Source organism: Phyllopteryx taeniolatus, chromosome 20 (assembly GCF_024500385.1).
Source record: "Phyllopteryx taeniolatus isolate TA_2022b chromosome 20, UOR_Ptae_1.2, whole genome shotgun sequence".
Taxonomy (NCBI): Eukaryota; Metazoa; Chordata; class Actinopteri; order Syngnathiformes; family Syngnathidae; genus Phyllopteryx; species Phyllopteryx taeniolatus.
The window spans coordinates 5,133,498-5,151,531 of record NC_084521.1 but is presented as its reverse complement, the minus strand read 5'-3'; the positions used below and the strand labels follow the sequence as shown (position 1 = coordinate 5,151,531).

At 41.1% G+C, this 18,034-nt stretch overlaps 3 protein-coding genes across 5 annotated transcripts in view; 1 reads left to right on the top strand and 2 right to left on the bottom strand.

Moving 5' to 3' along the window:
* Positions 1–4,579, bottom strand: part of abhd10b (abhydrolase domain containing 10, depalmitoylase b) — a 159,588-nt gene extending 155,009 nt beyond the window's left edge. The window contains exon 1 of the mRNA XM_061757919.1: positions 4,444–4,579. The gene's annotated coding sequence lies outside the window, so the exon portion shown is untranslated. The remainder of the gene's footprint in view (positions 1–4,443) is intronic.
* Positions 4,580–4,674: 95 nt separating this feature from the next.
* On the bottom strand, positions 4,675–12,925 carry armc1 (armadillo repeat containing 1). 2 transcript variants are annotated; one of them, XM_061757921.1, is made up of 7 exons: positions 12,695–12,925; positions 11,492–11,719; positions 10,120–10,211; positions 8,651–8,843; positions 8,314–8,430; positions 7,089–7,163; positions 4,675–6,298 (listed from the first exon to the last, which is right to left on the bottom strand). In XM_061757921.1, the coding sequence occupies exons 2-7, from the start codon at positions 11,651–11,653 to the stop codon at positions 6,092–6,094; spliced, it is 846 nt and encodes a 281-aa protein (XP_061613905.1). In that variant the 5' UTR covers positions 11,654–11,719; positions 12,695–12,925; the 3' UTR covers positions 4,675–6,091. The 2 variants fall into 2 exon arrangements, with proteins under 2 accessions (XP_061613905.1, XP_061613904.1); XM_061757920.1 differs by having other exon boundaries at positions 11,492–11,701; positions 12,695–12,923.
* Positions 12,926–13,180: 255 nt separating this feature from the next.
* Positions 13,181–17,362, top strand: mtfr1 (mitochondrial fission regulator 1). 2 transcript variants are annotated; one of them, XM_061757916.1, is made up of 8 exons: positions 13,181–13,325; positions 13,979–14,079; positions 14,153–14,251; positions 15,090–15,226; positions 15,598–15,833; positions 15,930–16,173; positions 16,398–16,551; positions 16,737–17,362. In XM_061757916.1, the coding sequence occupies exons 2-8, from the start codon at positions 14,044–14,046 to the stop codon at positions 16,782–16,784; spliced, it is 954 nt and encodes a 317-aa protein (XP_061613900.1). In that variant the 5' UTR covers positions 13,181–13,325; positions 13,979–14,043; the 3' UTR covers positions 16,785–17,362. The 2 variants fall into 2 exon arrangements, with proteins under 2 accessions (XP_061613900.1, XP_061613901.1); XM_061757917.1 differs by lacking the exons at positions 13,181–13,325; positions 13,979–14,079 and having other exon boundaries at positions 14,153–14,261.
* Positions 17,363–18,034: the final 672 nt, after the last annotated feature.

The window sequence follows — 18,034 nt, the reverse complement described above, 5'->3', positions numbered from 1 at the left end:
TAATGTATTTATTCATTATTTAAATGGTATGTGTGTGTTTTTTTGTTTTTTTGTTTAACAATTCTCTTTTCCTGTGGGCCAGGATAGTCGGGTTAATTACAGCGCTATAATAACCTGTCACAGAGGCGAATGTGAATGTCATACCATATTGCCGGGCCCTAATGGCGGCGGGCAGATCCGCTGATGAGCCGTTTTGCGACAATTACACTCAAATCTCAGGTTGTGTGCGTGTATATATGCGTGCGCTGGACCATGCCACACACACACACACACACACACACACACACACACACACACACACACACAGAGCTGACTGACGGGCCTATACGTGCACGCACTTGTTGGACCTTGAACCCACCACCAACCCCCTCCCCCTCGCAGTCGATAGTCTACCGCATCTTTTATTATCTTCCTAATCCACATATCCGGCCCGATATGCATAATATTATGAATTATTTTGACACCGGGGACCTTTTAATTCTCAACAGCCATAATTCATCCCACCAATCGAGTGTGCCGGGAGAGGTTGTCGCCGGGCGGACGTGGTTGTGTCACAGGGGCCGGAGTGCTTCCTCACCCAACCCACACTTCCTTCCTCCCTGGTTGAGCCAAATCATCCAATGGGGGGACAATAATGAGCTATGACCACAATTATGAACTTTGTATGTGTGCGTATCAATCTCATCAACACACTTATGCGACCAGCTGCTCCAACACACGGACATTAAAAGATTTTAACACTAAGCACATTTGGAGCCCTGTTGCCAACCAAAACCGGGGCACCAACTGAAGCCACGTCAGTAAAATTTGAGTGTGGAATCCTTCCACGTAAAAACGTCTGCGCCCTACACTGAAGATGATATTACGTTATAATCGACAATCATTTGTTTCTTTCCGATCATTTGCAGGATTAGTCATGAAATACATCCCCAATTCCAATGAAGTTGGGCTGTTGTGTTAAACAAATAAAAACAGAATACAGTGATTTGCAAATCATGTCCAACCTATCATCCAATTGAATACACTTCAAAGACAAGATATTTAATGTTCAAACTGAAAAACTTTGTTTTTAGCAAATAATCATTAATCATTTTATGGCTGCAACACGTTCCAAAAAAGCTGAGACAGGCCACTGTGTTACATCACCTTTTCTTTTAACAACATTTAATAAACATTTGGGAACTGAGGACACTAATTGTTGACGCTTTGTCGGTGGAATTCTTTCCCATTCATGCTTGATCTACAGCTGCAGCTGTTCAACAGTCCGGGTTCTTCAATGTCGTATTTTACGCTTCATAATGCAGCACACATTTTCAATGAGAGACTGGTCTGGACTGCAGGCAGGCCAGTCTAGTACCCGGACTCTTTTACTACGAAGCCATGCTGTTGTAACACGTGCAGAATGTGGTTTGGCATTGTCTTGCTTAAATAAGCAGGGGCGTCCATGAAAAAGACGCTGCTTGGATGGCAGCATGTTTCTCCAAAACCTGTATGTATCTTTCAGCATTAATGGTGCCTTCACAGATGTGTAAGTTACCCATGCTATTGGCACTAACACAGCGCCATACCATCACAGATGCTGGCTTTTGAACTTTGCATCCATAACAGTCCGGATGGTTATTTTCCTCTTTGGCCCAGAGGACACGACGTCCACAATTTCCCAAAACAATTTGAAATGTGGACTCGTCGGACCACAGAAAATTTTTCCACTTTGCATCAGTCCATCTTAAATGAAAGTTAATTAAATGTTAAAGTTGCACTTACGGATGTAGCGCCGAACTCTATTTACTGACATTGCTTTTCTGAAGTGTTCCTGAGCCCATGTGGTGATGTCCTTTAAACATCAATGTCAGTTTTTGATGCAGTGCCGCCGGAGGGATTGAAGGTCACGGGCATCCAATGTTGGTTTTCAGCCTTGCCGCTTCCATGCAGTGATTTCTCCAGATTCTCTGAACCTTTTGATGATATTATGGACCGCAGATGATGAAATCCCTACATTCCTTGCAATTGCACGTTGAGGAACATTGTCCTTAAACTGTTCGACTATTTTCTCACGCACTTGTTCACAAAGAGGTGAACCTCGCCCCATCTTTGCTTGTGAATGACTGAGCAATTCAGGGAAGTTCCTTTTATACCCAATCATGGCACCCACCTGTTCCCAATTAGCCTGTTCACCTGTGGGATGTTCCAAACAGGTGTTTGATGAGCATTCCTCAACTTTCTCAGTCTTCTTTGAAACGTGTTGCAGCCATAAACATTTATTAATTAAGTTAATGACTATTTACAAACAATAAAGTTTATCAGTTTGAACATTAAATATCTTGTCTTTGTAGTGTATTCAATGAAATATAGGTTGAAGATGATTTGCAAATCATAGTATTCTGTTTTTATTTATGTTTAACACAACGTTCATTGGAATTGGGGTTGTAGTAGCACAAGGGCGACTGGAAAGATTGAACAAATAATAATTATTACCAGACACCAGCTCAGTCAATCGACGCGAAATTTGGTGGACACATTGTTCATAATGTTAGGCACAAAAAAGTCTCACCGACCAATGGCCAAAACACAACAGGAAGTTGGCCAATTTGGTTTGATTCAGCCAATTTTAGTGAATTCCATGACGTTAACAAATAACAGGAGCTTTGAACACAACTGGTGTAGCAAAACAATTAGATACTCAATATAACAGTACTTAGTCATGTAGTCTTTATCTTTGGCGAGGAGCTGAGAAGTCAAAACTGTACAGACGAAAAAGTACAGTATATCCGTCTTTCTGTCTTATAGTGCCCGCAGGTGGCCAAGGGCGGCAGCAGTACAATGGCCATTCAGTTGATACAAAGTGTGTCAAACACTGTTTAATTTTGTCCAATTATGTCATTGTTTATTTTTCTCATTAAAAAACAAAAGTATTTTTGTATTTTTTGGAAGGCTGGAACTGATTAATTGCATTTCCATTTATTTCAATCGGGAAAGATTATTTGAGATGAGAGTTATTTGAGTTACGAGCATGGTCACGGAACAAATTAAACTCGCATTTCAAGGCAGCACTGCATTTCCGCATTGGGGTCACGAGTCTTCTTATATCTCGCTGACTACGCTGCGTCTTTAGCTGGGTGTCACGTGATCAAACGGGCTCCTCAAACATTCAGCGGGTGACCTTCGTTCAGGCGCAATAAAGAGCGACATTACAGCTCAACAACACAGATCAAGAGAAATGTCTCAATTAAACCTCCCCGGGGGGGGGGGGGGGGGGGGGAGAAGAAGAAGAGTTATCGCTCCCTGCGCGCTCGCCACGTCCTCAAAAGTTATTTGACATAAATTGCCAGAGTCACATCATTTCCCGCCACCCCGACAGCCGCCGGTGGGATTTACGGCCGATAGCGTCGACTCTGCCCGCCATCTCGCCGCCCTCGACGCGCACATGCAAATCGACGAAGGCGGTGCAGCGATAGGACGACGACGTTGATTGGCTTTTATCCGAGAGGAAGGCGAGGTGTCCTATGTGGCCAAGCTTCTCGAAGAGCGCTAATATCATATAGAATATCATCATGCGGAAGCATACAAAGCCCTCCAGAATGTCATTTAATGCACAATAAAGCACCTCGCCTACTGTGTTCACCAGTAAAAGCAAGCTTATTACTGCATGGATACTGATGATGACCATGATTGCGAGGGAGTGGGTGCTGTAATATATTGTAGACTGAAATGCACGTTCAGCAAGTGCAGCTCCATTTGCTTTTAAAAGCTACTGGTTTTTTGTATAATAACTTGACACAATGTAGTTACAGCATTAAATACAGTATACATAATTGGATTTTTTGCATATATTTTTGTCACCCTGTTCCACACATTTGTATATCCCTGCAATTTATTTTTATTCATACATTTTGTAAATCAGTTCCACCCGTTAATTCATCTTTGTATTCATTTGGATGTTTTAAATGTTTTTGTCAAACAGTTGTACCCAATTGCAAATGACTTTTTAATTAATATTTTTCCATTAACAAAACATTTATGTATTCTTTATTTATAGAATTCTATAATATATTGTCGGGTAGTACCACACTATTACGTTTGTGCTTTTTTTTTGTTGTTGTTTTGTCGTCCGGCTCCACATTTATTTTTTTAAATTACTTTTTGGCAAACAATTGTGTATTTCTATATATATATATAAATTTTTGTATATACGTTGTGTTTGTGTTCTTGGGGGGTGGGGGGGGGGGTTTACAGTTTTCATTGTAATATAGATATTTCTTGTCCTGGTTTAAAAGCCTTTGAAAAGGTCACTTTGCAGTTGCATTTTGTTTTACACAATAATGCTAAATATATTTATAACCACATAGACATAGCATTAGGGTAAGAATAAAAAAAATAATAATTTATTCAGTATTCTTCATAAATCGCTTGTATTGGATGGCATTGGATTGCGTGCGTGTGTACCTAATGAAGTGCTGCAGCAGGAAGTGACATCTTCCTCCTCATGTGGCCCACCAGTGTTGCTCCAGGGCCTGCAGCTGGGCCTCGGCTGCTGCCTGCTGCTTGGCCACCAGCACCATGCAAAGGCTGGCGCCGCTGGATTGCCTCCCCCCACTACCCTAAGGCACCTCTCATTGGAAGAAAGTTGAATTAGTTTGCAAGAAAAGAAAAAAAAAATGCACAAAAACAACAAAGTTGAATTTGAAGTTTATGGTCATTTGATGGGAATGAGTATTACAGTATATTACAAGGGTAGACGTCTGTACATTTCTGCTGTTGGGATCTAATGTGAGCAACACCTGAGGACTACTAATACTAAAACTAAACAAAAAAATACTGATCAATGTAACATAATGTTAAAAAACAATATTATTGCTTTACCAGGAAGTAGCAACCACAGCCAGATTTAGGTCACGCCGCCGCTTTTCGACTTCGACTAACAAGAGACGAGACAAGTGGCCTAGTCAGCACTACACCGCGTAGCATTGTTGTGTACAGGACGTTAATTATGAGCGACATAATGCCGGGGAGGATAACAGGTCAACCTGGGATGTGAGGTAAGCACTTTCGGCAACACAGATCCCGTTTTTGTGGAGTTAGTCGCACAAAAACAAAACTGACAAAAAAGTTTCAAGATTATTCGGGTGGGGGTCAAGCACCATTTACAAAATGTACATATGATATTATGTATACAGGATACTATGTGGAGCATTCGGGTGCTCTATTGGAAGATGGGGACATTTTTTTCTTATCAGTGGCCATTTCAATTGCGAAATTATACGATGCCACGATTACACAAATGTTTATTACAAATTTTATTTTGGGTGTTTTATAATCAGAGGAACTGTTACAAAACCACCCAAAAGCATTTAATTTAGTTGCCATGTTTTTTTTTATTTTCTAATCAAATGTTTGTTTAATTTTAATTTGTATTTAATATTTTTTAATGAAAAACACATAACATTCAAATTAAAATAAACCCCAAAACATTTGCTGTAATTTCATCATTTTATGACTTAAATCAATTTCATAGTTTCCATTTTATTTTTGGAACGACAAAACTTAAATGAAATTAGTCAGCCAACAAAGTCTAAATGTATTTTAATTTGTTTTATCTTTAATAAACATTTGCTTGTTCCCATTTCTTTTTTTAATTATTATTATGGTTATGGCCTGGAGGCCGAAAATGGCCGCCGAAAAGCAAAAAAAGCCACGTGTTCTGCGCTCTCTCTGGACGCGCCAATGATGAATAAATAATCATTACAGCAAAATGTCCCAAAAAAAATAAAAAGGCACACGAAAGAACTTGGGGCAAGATTGGCACTAAAGCATGTTAAAGATAAAAAAATAACATGAAGCGTGAAAATATGAGTATGATAAATAGTCTAGAATTGAGGGGGTGGGGGGGGTCATGCACAAAAATCATCTCCCAACTTATCAGAACGAGTGTCCTTGGTGTCAGCTGATTTCAAGTCCTCTAGTTTGGGGACATACAGTAGCTAGCGTATGCACACACTGTAGCTGTGTGCGTCTGTGTGTGTATATGGGGTAAGTCCAGGCTAAGCCCACCCGCACGGTGGTATCATGTGGGGGGGGACATGACCAGCGTGGGTCACCAATAGAAGGAGCGAGTCAGGAAATTGGCGGCCGTGTTGAGCCAGCCCATTCCGTCCGCGACGGAACCCACACGCGTCACCGCCTTGTCGGGATCCTGCGACGGACTCTCCTCCTCGGGCAGGTAGTCCGGGATGTCCGTGTTCTCTTCTACCGCCGACGCACCCGCCGCACCCTCGCCCTCTTCCTGGAATGGCATGATCAGCTGCGACGCACACAGACAAAGTAGGTGAACAGACAAAATGGAAGTGACGACACACAAAACAAGACCACCACCACGGAAGCAAGAAGGAATCCTGAATTGAACAGTGGTACCTCGACTTGCGAATGTAGCAAATCAAGAAGTGCCCTGACTCAGGAACAAGGAAAATTCCCAATCTGGATCAAATGTGTACTTCACTTCAGCAACACTAAAGCTAATTACAACACGATATGATAATGTTTACATCAGATCTGGATTAGACTGTACTTCCTTCCAGCAATTAAAATCCAACATAATTACAACCTGATTTGATGATGTTTGGCACAAGCATTCGAACATACTGTATTAAGTAGGCCTTTCAATGTTATATTTACATTGATCCCAAAATGCTCAATTTTGATCATATCTGGATTAAACTGTACTTCCTTGCAGCTATTAAGATTCACTATAAAAACAGAAAGCTGATCTGACGACAACTGACAGAAGCATTCAAACTTAAGTGAAATTTTCTATGTTAAATGTACGCTGATCCCAAATGCCCTTTCGGGATCGGATCTGGAGCATTCTCGCCATCATTACACAAAATTACATATTGATACAAACAGTAGTTGCACAACAACAAAACAAGCAGACAAAAACATGTGCGCCTGGGTTGACGTAATGACTGAGTCAAGCCTGACCCCTGCTGGCCATATCTGTTAATAAAAAGTTGTGTTGATGTATATTTCCATTTCCGTAGTTTTTTGACATGTTCATAAATGCGTGTCATCTGAGCTGAGCGGTCCGTCCTCACCTCTCCTCCATCGTCCGTCCTCAACACCTGTTGAGCTTTCATCACTTTCGTGGAGTTGATGGCTGTGCCCAACGCCTGACACACACAAAATACATTTTTTAAATATTAATAAGTACAGTGGATTGTGAACGTTTTTTAACATGTACTGACATGTTTCAGTCCTGAGGCAACAAGACTCAAAGCTGTTTGAATGGCACTCAGTCATTCTTTGTGGTTGTCTGTATCCCCTCATATTAATATCTGAAAGTATGGTATGAAATACAATATTTATTTATTCAAAATAAGTTAATTTTATAAAATATTATTTCTAATAAAATATAGCCTGCAATTAGAATTCTACAAACACAAATTATGGCAATCAAAAATAAAAATGTAAATAAAATAATTGGAATGCAAAAATAAAATGCACAGAATATATAAGTATTTTTGTTTGTTTGTTTTTCTAAAAAATATATAGAAAATACAAAACAAAAGATATTTACAGAAAATAATTTAAATACACCTGGAAAAGGAATGAACTTTTTACAAATCCATCCATCCATTTTCTGAGCCGCTGCTCCTCACTAGGGTCGCGGGAGTGCTGGAGCCTATCCCAGCTATCATCGGGCAGGAGGCGGGGTACACCCTCAACTGGTTGCCAGCCAATCGCAGGGCACATACAAACAAACAACCATTCGCACTCACATTCACACCTACGGGCAATTTAGAGTCCACAATTGACCTACCATGCATGTTTTGGGGATGTGGGAGGAAACTGGAGTGCCCAGAGAAAACCCACGCAGGCACGGGGAGAACATGCAAACTCCACACAGGGGGGGCCGGGGATTGAACCCCGGTCCTCAGAACTGTGAGGCAGATGCTCTAACCAGTCGCCCACCGTTCCGCCCTTTTTACAAATCCAAAAATGTAAAAAAATAAAATAATACAAATGACAATTTTTTTTTTTAAATTATATATATCAGTTGGTGCAGAAATGTATGACATCATACAGACAGCAGACTACTAAACGTGTTTCGGTGCCGTTGTACACAAACTGAATTGTATGCAGCCCTGTATGCAAGTTGAAAAACCAGAGGCATCGATATTAAAAAAAAGCTCCAAACCATTTCATCACTAAACATTTGTTCGATAGTTGCAACATATTCTCCATGAATTTAGTCTGGCCCTTAAGGACTTGAAAACTAAAACGGCCCGTTGTTGTAGAGCGCGCGGGGCGCTTGCTTACGTCAGCTTTAAGGTCGGAGCGGATCCTCACGACGCATCTCTTGACGGCCATCTGGAAAGTAAAGCTGATGACTCCTCGGATCTTCAGCAAGGCCTCCTCACACAGGCTCCTGCGAGTCTGCACACCACGGAACAGGCAAGACAGGATAAACGTTTGAAGAGTTAAAAAGATTACATTCAAAAAATTACATAACAGAATGGTACTTAACACGTACTGTACATACTAATTTTTAAAAAAGGTGCAAGTCACTGTAACAACACTCCGTTTGAACACTGCCCACGTACAACACTTGGAGATCCACTGGTTTAGACTACGTAAAAACTGAATCGACACCCACCGAGTCGTCCAGTCCGTCGATGTGCAGCACCACCGTCTTGGCCCTCTTGTTGTTGGAACCCAGGAAGAACTGAGCCTTGCGTCGGCAGGAGGCGGCGGCCGCCTCCGCCTGCTCGGCTTCCTCTTTACCGGCAGACTGAAAGATCTCGTAGATCTCTGAGGCCAGGAGTTTGGTTTCCCCGGGCGACGCGCTCCTTAAAGGACGGGACAGACGGGCCACGTTAAAAACTGGATTTAACACCACTGGGGATGACTGACTAACAGTCACCTATTAGGCAGAAATGCCACTGGCCTACTACAGTCCAGTGCATCCAAAGTGCAAGAAAGCCTTCTTACATTACTCTCTCAACTGCTCCTCACTGCCACCTCCAGGACTGGAGTTGAACCGTAATAAACTGCAATGTATTATTGATTTGACGTCATTTGTTTGAATTCTCATTTATATTATCATTTTGATTCCTCTACACATTTTTTAAATGATTTTGACTATTATTATTCAAAAGAACTGACTGAATTGAAGATTAAAGTTAAATTATTTTTTAAAAATGTATTTCATCCATCCATTTCCTGAGCCGCTTATCCTCACTAGGGTCGCGGGAGTGCTGGAGCCTATCCAAGCAATCATCGGACAGGAGGCGGGGTACACCCAGAACTGGTTGCCAGCCAATCGCAGGGCACATATAAACAAACAATCATTCAAACTCACATTCACACCTACGGGGAATTTAGAGTCTTCAATTAACCTACCATGCATGTTTTGGGGATGTGGGAAGAAACCGGAGTACCTGGAGAAAACCCACGCAGGCACGGGGAGAACATGCAAACTCCACACAGGCGGGGCCGGGGATTGAACCCCGGTCCTCAGAACTGTGAGGCAGACGCTCTAACCAGTCGCCCACCGTCCCGCCTCATATTTATGCATCTTAATATTTTTAGATAGTGCGCCACTCTCCAGTGTCAAGTGAAATGCAGTGACCAAAAAAGCCTTCTATGGAACATTATAAAGTGTAATTTATTTTAAAATTCACAATAATTTCATATATTTTAATTTCCATGTATTTTTGTACGTACCGTTTGCTAACCTTTTATTTATTACACATAGTAACATATTTTCATGTCAATAGTTTGCATGCTTGATTTTTTACGTGCCTGGGATTTTTTTTTGTTTTATTGCAAATAAAGCTTAATTGAAAAACAAAACTTAACACACTATTAAATCAACCTGATGCACTAGGAGAAATTTAACATTGTGTGGCACACATTAGTAGAAATAAAATGACAGTGTTAAAAAGTTACTCCGGAAGTTAAAACAAAAAGAGATTATTTGTGTACTATAAAAATCTGAGCATGTTAAAATTTTCTGTGCCGAACAGGAGGACGCTGCTATTAAAAAAAAAAAAAAAAAAAAAACATTTAAAAAATACAGCACGGCTTAGATGGTTTAATGCAGTGCGTGTGTATGCCACTTACTTCTGCATGACATTCTGCAAGCTCAGCATCATGCCCAGCTCGCCCTTCATCTTCTCCCTGTTGGCTCGACATTCTGCCAGGTAGCGCACGGCCTGCGCACACACGCGCGCACACACACAAACACACAAAGACACTGACAGTGGGCAGCCATTTTGTAGCATTATAAAACACACTAGTGTTATATAAGCAACAAGAAATGTGGTTGGAGTGGCTCTGTGTTTAGTTACGCTTCACTGTTTTGTTTTGCTTTCCAAGCAACTGTTATAACATAAAACACTTCAAGGTGTATTAATTTACAATGACCATGTGTCCAAGTTAAATAGACAAGAACACAAGAAAAGTGCAGTCATAGATGACCATTGTCTATTTCTGTGTCGCTGCAGGCATGGCTTCTTGAGACTTTTTTTGCGGATGTGCTCGTGATAGACATGCCAACCAAACTTCATGTTGCTAAGACAAACGGAATTTTCAAATGCAAAATATGGTCCGAAAACCCTCAACCCACAAATGCTCAACACAATAATAAACTTTGCCGCCATGCGCCACCGAGATGCAACGACCAGAACTCAAATTCCTCACAATTGAACGTTGTCTATTTATCGCGTATGAGTAGCCCAAATTTGGTAGCAATCGGGCAAAATATTTAGGAAATCTTCTTTGAAGGACACCTGGAACTTGGCAAAATGACCTTAAAAATGGCTGCTCCAAACCAAAATGGAAAACTACCTGTTTCTTTTCAGGCACGGCATATTTAAGACTTTTTAGTGGGCCCACTCATGATAGACATGCCTACCACATTACTGTTTGACTCTCGTTTGAAGGTGTTTTTGAATCTCATTTTCTATTGGCGATATCACACAAAAATGTTCCCCAAAAAGGATTTTTTTTTTTTCCCCGAAACAAAAACCTCAATTTCTCCAGAACCCGTCATCTGATTTTCAAAATTCCCGGTACGTTGTACTCGGGTTGAAGTGGCCACTCCAACCGGACTTGGCATCTTGACAGACCATCATTTTGGGGAAGTCTTGTCACATTGCTATTTAAAGGGTTCTGAAACCACAAGTATTGATGCTAAATCGTTAGTAAGTCAATGACGTTCCATTGTATGTTGGCATTAAGCTAACAGGGCCTTTCTTTAGGCAGCTGTTTGGTACTTTGAAATCAACGTGTGAATCTCTTAGTTTGATGTTTACTTTGACAGTAAACTTCAAGTGGGAGTGGCAATAAACAGCTTGAAGCCTCTTTTGAGTAACTGTTCTCCATTTGCCAAACTGTTGCTTGTTGTGAAGTAAGCTGAATTGAGTTCATATCTAAGGGTATAACAGAATTCACTGCCACATTATGTTTTAATGACTAAATCTGGAACACTTGCCAGCAATGCAGAGTAGACCACTTGCGGGTTGGGGTGGTCCAGGAACAGAATGAGCCCCGGTAAGCATCCGTGATCCTCTACTATGGCCCTGCGGTTGAGGGGGTCCGCGGCGAGGTCCCGCAGCTGGTTCACCACCGTCAGCGCATCCACCTCCGCACTCATGGCGCCTCTCGTCCGGCGGCCACACGCATCCAACCGACCTCCGCCCGGCTGTGACCAAAAAAAGTGCTAATAGTCAGTTAGTAGGGCAGTCACCTTTTCGCAACTTTGACTCTGTTATGTATTGAGGACTGTCAATTGGTTTCAAAATTGCATCGAATAAATTTCATTCCCAATCGGAAACAGACAACATGAGCAACTCATTTCCCGGCTGCTCGGAAACTACCGGAGGAATGCTCATCTTATTTTATGATGTTGAACTGTTAACCATGTTAATGTTAATTTATGAACGATTGTGTTAATGTTATGCCAAAAGGGACACCGCAGCCCCCACTCCCCCTACCCCAACATAATGCACTAAATTTCACATTATCTGTAAAGAAAAAAATGTTTATTTGTATTATTTCTGTGAAAAATACTTGGAAAATAACTTTCTGCAGTTAAAAAAAAAAAAGTTTCCATGCTTGTTTGGTATCAGGAGAAATAAATCTGTTTTGAGGCCATAAAGTATAAATATAGGGAATTGTTTTTTTTAATGTCGCTCAAAGGATCCAAGACGAAAGAAAAAAAATGTTTACACTATTTTTTTTTTTTTAAGTAACAAAATGTGGTAACACAGATTAGGAATTAACGAGAAATTTAAGAAGCTTAAAGCAGCAATTGGTTGACCCATTTATCATAAGAGCACTTGTATAACACAATAGTCGATCGTGGATACAGCTAATAAAGTAATAAGTAAGTTTTGTAGCACTTTCAAACAAATAAATAGCTCATTTGTCCCATTATGCGTAGTCCTGTCACAGATGACATGCTATATGCTAAATTAAAAGAGCTGCTAAAGTCGTTCCACTAAACTCAACATGTCAGAACGTACATAAACGCCTATTTAAAAGGAAATATAGCATTTGAATTCATTTATAAATGCGGATATTTAATGAGGCTTTGTTCGACCCCGAGCCTCACCTCAAATTTCGCCCTGACAAAAAGACCCAGGCGGGTCGCTGGTGGCTAGGCTATGCTAAAGCTAACGCATTTTAACCTTACCTTTCAGTCACTTTTCAGCGAAACCATGAGACAACCACAGCCAAACGTCGGTTACACGGGACGAAAAGGTGTCGTGCCGGGGACGAAGTGCCACAGTTTTTTTTTTTTTTTTAACTACCTTTAATAATATAAATTCATTAACGCTGGGCCCTCCGCCTTTTCTTTGACTATGCTCGTTTAAAGATAGCAGCTGTGCACACTGTTTTGGGTGTTGTGGCACGTCAGTGGGTGCGCTCGTTGAAAATCTTTCTCGTACCGCTTCCAGTGGTACACGGCTATGAGGGCAACACGTTCCCACTGAGACACACGAAGTTTACAATCGAACGCACTTAAAAATTCCGATACATGATTGGACAGTCTTCTTTGAGTGACTGGATCAAAACCCAATCACAAGATAACATTGTTAATATGGCTAAATTGTATTGGCTGACCTGTGTGACAATCAATGTGATTGTCAAATGGTGGCAACTGATGATGATTATAATCCCAATAATCCAATTGGTTGAAAGATTTTAATGACTACCCTCCACATCAGTCACCTCTCATGCGGGTTGCGGGACACGTCCGACGGCTAAACAAGGTGGAAACGCTGGAAAAGTTGTCAGTAAAGCCTCCAGTCAGAGTTTGCAAGGTATCCGCACACACATTTGACATTGTATACACGCGTGTATGTTTTACGGGACCCGCTCAGCTGTGTTTAAAGCGTTCCTTTTCCATCGTTTTACAGCGAAAACGTTGGTTTTGTAGCTGCAAAAAAAAAGTTGGTTCAATCCGGTTAGCTCCGCTGGCTAAACTAGGTAGCATCAGGTAGCCAAAATGAACGATTCAAATCGAACAAATTATGCTTTTTATACTCCGCTTGTATCGGTTTTAGTACGCTTAGAAATGTCGCAATAAGATCACTTTGCATGGTGTCAAGTTGAAAAACAGTCACCAGGTGTTGTCTACGAACTTGTATTTGTTAAATTTTTTTTTAATTTTTTTTTTTAATTGAGCTCACATTGTTACATGTAAAGAGTTTCCACAGTTTCCACGGCGATAGCTATATTATTGTCATCATGTAAATGTGAATTTTTTGTTGACACTTTTTGTGTGTGTGTTTGCAAATGTAACTGATGTCATACGTGTTTGACGTGATGAAAGTGCGTCTTTGAAAAATGGTTTCTAAAAATTAAATGCTGTCTGTCAATCAAGCAAATAAAGTACATAACAAATATAATGCAATTGTAATTTTTATTCTAAATGGAATAGGAAATGAATTATAAAATGCGTTTGTCATTTTAGATTCCTGTATGGTGACGATCTCATTCGTATTCGGGCATGTGTCAATCAATCAGGCCTGAGGAGCAATGAATAAATCCTATGGACGCATCGAAATGGACCTGGTAGGTGAAAAGGATGAATTTCAGTCTTGTTCGTGTGCGGAATTGTAATTGGGAAACCCCTTTTTTTCCGTAGACGTTTGGATCAGCAAAGCCCTACGGGTCCACGAGGAGTATCGTGAGGAGGATCGCGAGCAACCTTCCTCTCAAACCCTGCCCCAGGGTTCACTTTCAGGTGAGAGATGGTAAAGACTAACTTGTTGACATCACAACTCCTCTCCAGCTCCGTTGACATGCACTTGTGTGACCGCTGTCCCTTTTCCAACCATAAACAGCCGCTGAGGCGTCTCACAGCACGGACGACTGATCAGGCTCTCTTGAAAATGTTGGCATGTTACTATGTCACTTTCTTTTCCATCCCTTTCAACATGCCTTTTCTCTCTCTCTTCCCCCCCACCTCTCATTCTTTTTTTCTCCAGCGCCCCTCCCTATGCTATGCGGAATGCGGTATGTCTGCTTTAGGTCAGTTTGTCTGCAACATCATCCCTGCATTGTTCCTTCTTTCTTACTTCTTTGTGTTTGTGTGTAATTTTGACGAATGGCCATGGAAATAGGAGTGCAGAACATTCATATAGAGCTTCTCCCGTGCTGTTAAAAATGTGTATATTTTTATTTTATTTTTTAAATCTAGATTGCTCAGGACTTTGTCATGCCCTACTTTGCTACGTTTTCAAATAACAACGGCTCAAATGCTAACATGCTAACAGTCGGTGTGCTAGCATGTCGCAAGATTGCAACCTGATTTAAAAAATGCGCTAAAGCAGATTAGGATTCTGCATCCTTGGCCTGTCACCAGGTGATATTACTGGTAACAATTTTTGAAATGCTAACATGTAACAAGATAGCAACCTGACTAAACAAAGTGCCTAAGGCCCATTTTAAAAGGATTTTATATCTAGTCCCTGTAATTGGTTACCATCCGAAATGAGAATTGGTAGAATGCTAACACTCACCGACAGTTGCCATGCTAACTGTGCGGCGTATGCACCCAACGTGGCCTTCCCTTGTACCAGCTGTACCCACTGGACGAGGATGCGGATGTCATCGCCCGGAGGAAGGAGCACGCCGTGGCCTCACTCGCCGACGTCTCCTGGATCGACCAGGACGACGACGACGACGATGATGGCGAAGAGGAGGAAGGCAGACCTCGGTGAGAAATGAATCCTCAAATAGTGACCCCCTCTCTAATCGATGCCTTTACTAAGACTGTCGCTGACATTTACAGAAGCCGAAGGTTATGACATTAACCCCCAGAGATTGAAGGATTTAAAAAAAAAAGAAAAAGGAAAACTCTGTCCAGTAACGCCTTTATTTTTGTATTATTCCCACCAAACTAGTTTTTAAAACTGCAAATTTTGGAGTTTTGCACTGGACTGCAGAATTGTATTTGTACAATTTAAATCCTTCTAATAAAACGCCTTCCCCCTAATAGATGCTTGGTACAGACTATAAAGAAACTTTATAGCATTTTTTAAATTCAAAATAAAAATGCCTTTGCAAATAAATATATTTCAACACCAGATCGCGGCCACCCCAGGGGCTGGCGTTCCGGGGGCGCCCACCCCGGCCTCGGAGACGCCCCCTCGCCAGGCGGCGCTCTCTCCCTAGCCTCCACCAGGGCGCCCCGGACCCCCATGGCCCCGCTGCCGCCAACGACGAGGCCATTCAGAAGATCAGCGCGCTGGAGACGGAGCTGGGCAAGCTGCGAGCGCAGATAGCCCAGATCGTGCTGGCCCAGGAGAAGAGTGCCCAGTTGGGTAGGAAAATTACCTTTCTTGATGTAATGCTGTAGATTCTCCTCTAGATAGCAGCAGAGTTTCACAATTTCAACATTCTGCTTCTGTTGGCCTCAGCTGTCTCCAATGGAACGAGCTCCGGGCCTCCCCAGCCTCCACCTCCACCTCCCCCTCCCCCTCCCCCTCCTCCTCTTCCTCCTCCCTCTGGACTCCAGCGCACCTTTTCCGCCATGGACCTGATCAAGGAGCGGCGCGGGAAAAAGACGCAAGGCCCGACGGAGACAAAGACTCACGCCGACATCCCAAACATGCTGGACGTCCTCAAGGACATGAACAAAGTCAAGCTGAGATCCGTCAAAAGGTGAGTACACGTGTGTCATTAACATTACGACCAGGATAGATCTGAAGGTTGAAATCGAGATGAGGATTGAGTCTTGATATGACGGGAAAAAAAACACAAAATGTGATGAGGATCAAATCTAACTATGAGCTTTTTTGTTTTTATTTTATTGATTTATTTCCTTAAATATTCGACCTCGTTCCATCTGTGGCACGATGTGTGTATTTGTTGTTGTTTGCGCGCAGTCGGCCGGTGAGCGCGGAGAACGAGGAGAAGCTGAAGGAGCCGACGGACGCCGCCGCGCTCATCGCGCAGGCTCTCAAGAGGAAGTTTGCGCACACGTACCCGCAACACAACCACCAAGTGGACCAAATCAAACATCCCGCCGAAAGCCCGCTGGTAACAGCACACATTGTTCTCAATATTGTCTTTTGCTCGTTATATTGCAGCTTTCCCCCCCCCCCCCAAAAAAAATTGCCATTATTCTCCTCATATTCTGAGTTTTTTTCTCACAATTTTTTTTTCTTGTCTACTCCATTTTGTCATTTGACCTCCTTCATTAATTTTGTCCTTTTTTGTGCCAGTTTGGTCAGCACATGTTGAGATCAACCGGGAAGCGCACGTTTGTCTAAAGGAATGAATGAATGCAGCTTACTGACGAGGAAGAGGCCTGGAATGTTCCAAATCGTCAACTTTATTTCTTTAATATTTCTGCAAGCACAAAAGGGATATTCCTCTCAATTCTGTTCATGGTTTGGTGCACTTTTTAAGTTATGACATTTTGTTATGCATATGTCAGTGTTGCCAGTCTTGTATAGTGAGATTCAACTGGTCATACGGTAAATTATGATTATGTCCTAGTAAAGCGCTCTAAAATGATTGTCCTACATTCCTAATGTATACCAAACACTAATTTGCCAAACCGCTATGTAAAATGTGATTGTTTTTTTTTTTTATTCTTTATTCAATACCTCATTTGATGGTAAAATAAATCATCTCGATTCTATTATTACACACCAGTGTTTAGTTTTAAATTGTGATGCAAGTCAGCCAAAACATTACTGCCATTATTTATGTTTTAATTTTATTGTTGGTTTTTGTGAGGAAAGGTGGACCATTTTATGATTTTATTCAAGATCTTTAGCAGTGGAATTGTGTTCTGTTAAAATAGTCCAATTGTACACTTGCTAAATAAAACTATCAAGTCTGACCCAGTGTGTGATTGTTTTTAAAGTGAAAATAGTACAAGAAAAATGTTACAATGACAAAGTTGAGGTAATTGCACAAAAACAGGGCATATTAGAAAAATAAGTATAATAGTTGGCATTTCATGACCAAAAAGTTGAAATAGCAGGAAAAAAAAACTCAGAATAAAGTTGAATTGTAAGAGACTAGTCAATATGTGATATTACGGAAAAGTAAAGTTGAAATATTACAAGAAATGCAAAATACAGATTTTCAGGAGAAAGCCAACATATTCCAATTTTAAAATGCCATAGTTTTTTTTACCCCTCTTGCAAATAACTTTTCCCTGTATTGTAGCTTTTTTTCCTCATGGTACAACTTTTCCTGTACCAAATTTCCAGTAATATCTTTTTCCTCATATTAAAGCTTTTATTGTAATGATTTTACTTTGTAATATTTGGATTTTGACTTTCTTCCTGTATTACCTTTTTTTTCCCCCCAATGTTTTCTTTCTCCAAATTTTTACCTTATGCCTCTTGTTACGGCTTTAAGGTTTTTTTCCCTCATATTACAGCTTTTTTTTCCCTCAAAATAAAAAAAAAAAAATTGTAATACGACTTTTTTGAAAGATATTTTTTGAAAATAGACTACAGTTGTAATTTTAGGGCATTCCCAGAAAAAAATAAAGTTTTAATGT